The following is an 8,778-nucleotide window of genomic DNA, read 5'->3' as shown; positions in this document are numbered from 1 at the left end:
AAGGGACCTCGAGGTTCATCTGGTCCAACCCTTCTTGGCAAAAGCACGGTCTAGACAAGATAGCCCAGCACCCCGTCCAGCTGGATCTTAAAAGCGTCCCATGATGGGGAATCCACCACTTCCCTGAGGCGATAATTCCAACGGCTGATTGATCTCATTGTGAAAAATTTTCCTCTTGTGTCCAATCGGAATCTCCCCAGGAGTAACTTGTACCCGTTACCCCTTGTCCTTTCAATGTGACTCCTGGTAAAAAGGGACTCTCCATCTTCTTTGTAGCCACCCTTTAAATGCTGGGATGTGATGATAAGTTCTCACCGGAGAGTTCTTTTCTCAAGGCTGCTTTAAACCCAACCTGAGTATGTTCTTGCAAGTTTCTCTTTTGGCCGAGCGATACCCATGAAGGACTCCCAAACTGGTTTAAACCCAACCTATTTTGCTGGAAGCTTATCTTTTGGCCAAGGGATAACCATGAAGGATTCCCAAATTGCTTTGAACTCAACCTGAATATTTTCTTGCAAGTTTCTCTTTTGGCCAAGGGATAACCATGAAGGATTCCCAAACTTCTTTAAACCCAACATCAGTGTTTTCTTGCAAGTTTCTCTTTTGGCCAAGGGATAACCATGAAGGATTCCCAAACTGCTTTAAACTCAACCTGAATATTTTCTTGCAAGTTTCTCTTTTGGCCAAGTGATAACCATGAAGGATTCCCAAACTGCTTTAAACCCACCCTGACAACTTTTCTTAACATTTTTCCTCTTTTCTCCTTCAAACATACCGCTTGCGACGAACAAACCAGTCGCTACCACACGTTTACCGACCTATTACATCATTTTCCTTCCACCCCGGGGGGATGAAGGCGCAGTCAGCGCACCCAACGCGCACTTCCCTCCCGCGAACCGTCGCTCCCAAACCCACCGGTAAAAACGTCCGGGGGACAATCCGTGATAAATCTCCCCCCCTCCAGCGACCGGGACGGGTCGATCCCGCCTTCCCGCCACGCCCCGCTACGGGGCGTGGCGGGGAGGCGGGATCGACCCGTCCCGGCGTTTCGGAGCGGCGCGAAGTGATTCGCGTCGCGGTCGCGAGTGGGAGCCGGAGCCGCAGCGGGCAGGGAGCCCCCCTCCCCGCTCCCCCCCCCAACCGCCCTCGCTATGTCCCACTCGGTGGTCCTGCGTGGTCCTTCCCCGTGGGGTTTTCGCTTGGTGGGCGGCAAAGACTTCAGCGCTCCGCTGACCATCTCCAGGGTGAGCCCGGGGGGGAGCGGAGCGGGGACGGGACCGGGATGGGGCGGCTGGTCCCCGCTGGGGCCGGCGGGCAGCAGCGTTTGGGGTCTTTTAAATTACCCTATTATTGCACAGACCCGCACGAATACACGCAAGAAAGGTTTTTTTTTTTTCCCCTCTGAGCGCAGCGCCGTTTCAGCCTGTGTTATGCCTGAGAGAGCATTCTCCGGGCTTTATTTATTGTTTTGGGTGTTAAATCCTAAAGATCGGCTTTCAAAGCTTTTAGCGCTCAGCGCAGCGGAGGGCTCGGTTGGACTCGTGCCCTGGACCGAGTTCACAGGCTGTTGAGGGGTTCTTTTTTGGGGGGGGGTGGGGGGGGAAAGGCAGGAATAAAGCCAGCGAGAAGTGCCTCCGCGCAGACTGCTGCGTTATGGGGTCCCTGTGGGCTGGTAGTAATTACTAAGTGCGCTCACACTTGTGCTTTAACCTCACAAAGATGTATTCTGGAAACTTCTTTGCTAAGACGCGGCGGCTAGCTTGAAATAGGCTTTGTGCGTAGCTATATGTGAAAACAAACCGTCCCCCCCCCGACCCCGGTGCAGGAAGGAGCGCAGCGAGGTGGAGCGATGGATGAGGTGCTGTGCCCGAGTTGGGCACCTTCCCGCGGGCACCGGGCGTTTCCGTGGCCGTGGGGCTGCCCCGGGAAAGGGCCGGGACACCCGAGGCTGCCCTGCCGCGTTGAGGGGGTGTGGGATTGCCGAGCTCTCCCGGGGAAGCTGCTGGGGCGCCTGAGCAAACACTGCGAGTGTTGGAGGGCTTTGAAGAGAGCTCGAACTTAAAAATGTTGTGGTAACGCATGCAAGCTGTTCGCCGTCTTTTCATTCATCTGCCAAAGCTGTGACAGAAAAGGGAAAACGCGTACGCTGAGTTTTAAAGGAATAATTATGGAAGAGAGCGTGTTTTAAAGAGGTTTGGGGTGTATTTGAGTTCAGATGGGCCTATTACACGGCTTTGCATCTCTGGTTTTACTTTGGACTGTCCTGTACCGAGTGTTCCAGCTTTTTTGGAAGAGTAGCAGGAGGAGAGGGATGGAGAGAGGAGGGAAACCCTGGTTCGGGAAAAGCCAGGGCGGTGGAGGGAGCAGCAGCGGGGGGGACCAGCCGTGCTGGCGGCGTCCGCAGGCAGCCGGGGTGTCTGCGCTGCCGGGGGGCACTCGGCTTTCGGGGCTCAGCCTGTGCCTCGGGGGCGCGGAGAAGTCCTCCTTCTCCCCCAGCGCTGTGGGGTGTGTCCCAACAAAACACACAATCGCCTCTCGGTCACTGTAAAAACGTTCCTGTTGTGGAAAGGAACGTTGTAATTTAGCGGAGGGGAGCGTGTTTTCCTGTTTCTTTGAAAAAAGTTTGGTTTAACATTAAACAAGAAAAAACAAAGTCTGCTTTCGCCGAGGCAGGTGGCTTGCCAAATTCCTCGTTTGATTCGGCAAACCTGGGAGGTGCGAGGGTGATTCTCATCAGGCCAGTCTTGCTTCTTATCACAAGGAGCTGTAACACCAGTAGCAGTGGTCGGGTGTTATTCCGTGTTCGTGAGCGTGGCAGCCTTTTAAATTAGATCCTTTTTAAATTCTGCTCCCGCTGAAGAGCGGGACGATGCTCCCATGTGCCGTGCGCTAACGGCTGCTCCCGCGGGGGGATCGGCAACTCCCTGGGAACACCAGTATGGGTGCAGGGTGCTCTGCTCGGGCTCTAGTCTCTTAACACAAGAAGAGAACTCACTGGCTTTGCAAATAGTACCCGAAATATGTTAAAACTGGGGAAGAATGGGGGTGCGGGGGGGGGGGGGGCTGCTGGGGGGCTCCCCAGGGCTTTGCTCGGCGGTGGGTCTGTGCAGCCCTGCCTCTTTGCAGGGGACTGAGTGTGGCTGGTGCGGTGCCATATTCACTTTTTCTCTGTAATTGTCTAGTTAGACAATTAAACTAATTGTCTAACCAGTAAATCTGTCCTTTCCAGCTTGAAATCCGGGGGAGGGGGCTGGGCGCTCCCCCCCTGCCCGGGCTGGGTCGCTGCAGGAGGGAGGGAGCCTCAGCTGTAGCCTAATTGTTGAAGCTTTTGGCTGAGTTCTGCTGCCTTCAAAGTGCTCTTTTATTTTATTTTATTTGGTTTATATTAAGATGCCATGAAATTACAAACATATTTTGAAAAGGAGAAATTCTGCCGGGAGGCAGAACCAGACTCCGGGACTCCCGCATCGGGCTGCGAGCACGGGATGCCGGCATGCTCCGGGTGGGATGCGCTGCCCGAGGGATGCGGGGTCGCCGCACCCCGCTTTTGTGCCCGAGGGGGGCTGAGGACCGACGTGCCACGAGGTGTTTGGGCCGTACAGCTCTGCGAGCATCCCGCCTGGACTGGCTGTGCTGGGAATTCAGAGGTTGTAAGTTTGGGATTTGCAGCATCCAAAAGGCACCCGCAGTCAGGCGTGGGTGCCGGCGGCTGGCTGCCGTGGATAAAACACAAACTCGTCTGGGTAGGGGTCGAAAAAAAATTATTCGGTCATTAATAGGTTGGTTTTCTCTACTCTTTGCTACGCTACTGCCGGGAACAGTTTCTTCCCACACCTCTCAGGAGCTGAAAGAGTGCGGAGATGTGTCGCTGCCCCAGGAGCGACAGCGAGCGATGCTTTGCTGTCTGCTGGGGGGACCCTGGAAGGGCACAGCTTCTTCTCCAAAGCCTCTCCGAGTGTCGTTGCTCTGGGTTAAGCAGAGACAGAGTTCCTTAATGTTGCGTTTGTGGGACCTGAAGGCCGAGTGTCGCTGCTAGAGGGGAAATAACGAAGCGTCGGTGCGATTGGAGCTGCCAGACCGGGCAGAGCCCAGCGGGACGCACCGTGGTGGGGCTGAGCGCCGGCAGGGAGGGGTGCCGGCGTGGGGCAGGGAGGAACGCTGGAGGTGGTCCCCAAAGGTGACTCGTGAGCGTATTGTCAAGGGATAAACTTGAAAAACATACGGATTTGGCAACAAGGAAAATAAAGATCGCACAGGCTTTGGAACGGGCTTCGTCTCACTCTGCGGGACGGCGTTAGCCCCCTGCGAGGTCGCGGCGTTTGTGAGGCGCAGCCGATGGTGCGGAGCCCATCCCTTGCAGCTGCTTCAGATATGCTCACGAAATCAAGGAATGATCAATTTTTCCTGAAAGCAGGTCACTTCCCTCTGTGGTTTGGTCAATCTTAAGTGACAAGTGGCAAAGAAGCGGTTGCGCGGGTGCCTGGGAGCGGCTGGTGCGGAGCGCTGCCCGGCAGAGGCCAGCCCGGAGTCCGGGCGCTCCGTTCTTCACCATTAAAGATAAGGAAAGAGAAATGTAAACACAGAAGGGTGCGCTTAGGGCATCGTTCTCATGTGGCTGGCGTACCTCACTTTTTTTTTTTTTAATTTTTTTTTTCCCCCACCCCCACCCCCTGTTTCTTCTTGCATTTTCTGGGGGACCCAGGCGTGCGGGGCTGGAGTTTGCCGGGCTGGTTTGGGGTGATGCCGGTGCGCTGTCAGCGCAGCGCCGGGGAGGGAGTTGTGGCCCAAGGCTGGGCACTGGGGGGGAAACCCAGCCCGTTTTATCCCCCCAGTTACAGTTAGCTAACGCCGGGCGTCGTGTAATTGATGGTTCCTCCTCCTGGTGGTGGGGGTAAGGGAATGACCCCAAACATCTGCTTAGAGTTGGCCTTAATGACTTGATAGAAAGTGCTTTTAAGACTTAATGAAGCTGCTGGTAGCTGACAGCTGCTTTTCCCCGGGTTGACAACTGGACGCTGTTTGGCCTCGGTGGGAAAGGGGCTCACTGCGGGGACAGCGTTGCCTTTGACCAGCGAAACCAGAGCTCGGGGCCGGGGATGGAATGACTTACTCAGCTGCTCCCAGTGTTGTGCTTGTAACCACATCAGTGAGTGCTGCGGTTCTGTGTGGGATCACAGTTGATCTACCCCTTGCCTGGGATTAAAAGATAATCAGTCATTAGCGTAACTAGAGGAGCCGAATGCGTTTAATCACCCGAACTGGCTCGTCCGGCTCCTAGAGCAGTCGGTGGCGTCACCTACCCAACTCTGCCGGTGCTAATCCAAGCACTTGCTGCTTTTAGAGTCATAGATAAATTACTTGGCTAAACAGATAATTCAGAAATGGACTGATTCCAGTATTTTAGAAGAAGTTTTTACTACCGTTTTTCCTTTATCTGCCGGTGTCAACATCGGTTTACCCGCTGGTCTCCAGCGGAGCAGCAGAAATGCATTTCTCAGTGTTGGCTTGGAACGGTAACACAAGAAGGGTGAGAAATAATTGGTCTGCAATCCATTATCCAGGTATTGTTTGAGTTAAGGTTGGCTTTTAAACTTAAGTAGCTTTTGTATTTGAGCAAATACACGTCCTGTTAAAGGTTAGGATACCCGAGAAGGAATTCTGCCGAGGGAGGAATTCCAGTAAAAGTTGTCTTGTTGACTCTATGGGGACAGCCAGCGAACGCCCGAGCGCGGTGCTGCGATCCCACCGGGGCGCAGAGAGTACCCAGGCGGACAAGAGCTTCTGGGGTGGCCTGCGAGGCTTGTCCTGCCGCGGCTCGGGGGTGGCGGGGCTCGGCTGGGCGCTGCCGGCGCCGGGTTTGGCTGCCGCGGGAACTCCGCCTGAGTTGGCGGAGAAGGCAAGAACCACCGATGCCAACAGAGGGAATGGGGCTTTTGCTTTCCGTAAGGGTTTTTTTTTTGTGTGTGTGTTTTTCCATGTGACTTGTACGTCTCTGATTGTTTAGTAAATGGAAATGATGCACTTTGTGTAGAGCCCCCAAACTTTGCTTTGTGTTGGTGAATCCTAAAGCTGGGACCCCGCCTGGTCTCTGCTGACCTGTGGTGGTTTTATTGCCTGCGTAGAGCTGAGTGGTGCGCGCTGTCTCTCGTCTGGGGGCGTATTGTTATAACCTAAGAGTTCCAGCGGGCTGAGGGTTTTAAGTGGAAGGAAATAGTTTTGCCTGGCGCTCTGTTTTGTTCTCATCGTTCTTCCGACGATTGCTGCTTGTAAGGTCTGGGGAGATCTGGGAGGTTGCGCTGGGAGCTGTGGGGGCACTTCACAGTTAATCTGAACGGCAGAGAAGAGCTAACGAAAGTGTGTAACAAATACGTATTTGCTGCTGAAGTTATTTTATCACTGAGGCTTTATTTAATAACTGAAAGAGAAGAATAAAGGCTTGTGCTGGTTTGGGAGACAGTAATGGTAGAATATGCTGGAATGAAAGCCTAACGCTAATTACCGTAATCAAGCACTCTGATAATCTGGAGTGGGAAAGCGGGCGGAAAGAATGATTCATGTAGGGCCATTCAGGCAAGGTCTGACCTTGGGGCGAGTTTAGCAAAATAAACCCAACACACCCTTAAAAGCACTGCGGGCCTCTGCCAGGGCGAACAAAGCAGAAGGGGCTCCGCGCGACAGGGGGATTTAGAGGTGGGGATGGCGTTTTTGTGGTTTGGGGGTTTGTTGGGGTTTGGTTTGGTTTGGTTTTTTCCTTTTAAATGACGGTGATGCCAATTTTCTAACTTCTTGAAGATTGAAAGATTGCCTGTTGGGACAGGTATTCAGAGGCACTTTGGAAAAGTGCGGGGTTGTATCCTGCTTCATACGGGGATAAAAGAGAATGAAGTTTGATAGCAGACTTGCTGCCGTGGCCCTGTAATTGTAGGAAGCACACAAGGGAAATAGGTGGCGTTATTCTTTTTTTCTTAAACTTTTTGTTGCCGTATAGCACGATAGATGGTGATAATCCCGGTCCTTTAATTTTAATACAAATATGCCATTATGGATTGTGTGGAATTAGTGCAGCGTATTGCAATTTAATAGGTTTTTTTTTTTTGTAGCTTGGGGGAAAATGCATACCACAGGTCCTCAGGAGTCACATGGCAAATCCTAGAAGGCACAAGTCCTCTTAAACACAGTATTTCTAACGTAATGTATTGTTTGATTTCTGCGCTCTTAAAATGCACTGACTCGTGGTTCTTAGGTACCCAAACACTTAGTGAAAATGTTTCTGGTTTTTTAAGTCAGCTGTGACCGCAGGTGCTAAAGCGCGAAAGAAAACAGCAGATCTCTCAAGATCTGGTAGTGTTGATAAAAAAAAAAAAAAAAAAAAAAAAAAAAAGCTAAACCAAACAACATGTTCGCAGAAAACCCTCTGCTTGATTTGCTGAGGGGCGGCGGCGGTGGATGCGTACCCGAGCAGACCACCGCCTCTCCGGCCAGGGCCGGCCCGGGGGGTGCGTTCCGACGCGCCGTTAGCGCCACGCGTGCCCCGAGCCCTGCGAGATAAGGTGGTGTTTGCTTTCTACTCCAGGACTTAGGCAAAAACGTCGAGCAGACCCGGGACTCATCGGGTTACGTGGTGCGATTGCAAAAACGTTGGGCTGCGGTGTGGCATTCGGGGAGCTTTTCCAGCCAGCAGAGACCTGAAATAAACCCCGCTTTCTCACCAGGGACAACAGAGCTCTATTTTTATTTTTTTTTAAAAAAAATATGCTGTGCAAGGGTATTTCAGCCAATGAATTTTCCAAACATCATAAAGACGCCACAAAGTCCATGCCGCACGCAATCTTTCTTGCCAAGCAGAGCAACCCAAATTCACACCCATTAAACCTTGAGGAGCTTTAGGCGTCGTGTGGACCGATAGCAGATTACGTGCAAACGACGTTTTGCGGTACGAGCCTCAGAAAGCAACATATACCAGGTTAAAGAAGATTATTTAAAGTAATTATCCTTAATTATCCGATACGGGCAGTGCACAGCTAGAAGAGAAAATGTCTCGAACAGTTAAATCCAGGACCGCTGAAGAGCGGGCACCGCGGAGCAGCAGCTCAGCCCGGAGGTCTGCAGGACGCCGGGTCTGAATGCCGTCATTCACCATAAGCCACCGAACGCTCCCCGGAAGCCTTTAGCGCATGTAAAGCTTCGGGTACAAAAGACCGTAAACCCTGCAAAGTACGGAGCGTTTGCAATTAAACTGGGAGAAAGCCGCCGCGTTGCAAAGGCGCGAGTCCCTGGGATCTGTGCGAGATTAACGCCTGCCCGTTTCACGGGAGCGAAGCTTCGGGTCTGCTCACCACCTGAATCCAAACTCTGTGTTGGAGAATTTTCTTCTGTTTGGAGGTACCTCTGTTGCTGCTTTCTTTTGGGGAGGAAAGAGAGCATCCCCCCACCTTCCTGGCGGAGGAGGCCATGGGTTGGAAGGGAGACCTCCAAGCAGCTCCTGCATGCCTTCTGCAAAGCGCCCGGTGCTTTCCCCGAGCAGGGATTTAGGAAGCCCTTCTCTTGCTGTGAGGTGTCTGAGAAGGGGAGGCTTCACGGGGGGGCTGGGCACTGAACATCTAATGGAGATGGACCGGTTACGATCATAAACACCTTCGCTGATGCTGCTGACTCCAGTTTGCCGAGTGGCGCACGCGATGGTGCAGTGTCTGAGGGACTGCAGTGATGCTCCGGGCACACCGACGTGAAGGGTTAGGTGGTGTCCCCCGGGCAGGCGGTCCCACCCGGGCCCGGCTC

General features: G+C 53.1%; 1 protein-coding gene across 1 annotated transcript in view; it reads left to right on the top strand.

Moving 5' to 3' along the window:
• The first annotated feature begins 1,094 nt into the window (after positions 1 to 1,094).
• PDLIM4 (PDZ and LIM domain 4) overlaps positions 1,095 to 8,778 on the top strand; it is a 56,145-nt gene continuing 48,461 nt past the window's right edge. Inside the window, exon 1 of the mRNA XM_082489909.1 lies at positions 1,095 to 1,244. Coding sequence (XP_082346035.1) covers positions 1,152 to 1,244 — 93 coding nt within the window. The 5' untranslated portion in view covers positions 1,095 to 1,151. The remainder of the gene's footprint in view (positions 1,245 to 8,778) is intronic.

Source organism: Vanellus vanellus (genome assembly GCF_965231255.1).
Source record: "Vanellus vanellus genome assembly, chromosome: 13".
NCBI classification, from domain to species: Eukaryota; Metazoa; Chordata; class Aves; order Charadriiformes; family Charadriidae; genus Vanellus; species Vanellus vanellus.
Note: the sequence above shows the minus strand (reverse complement) of the source record. Positions and strands in the feature narration are given on the sequence as shown.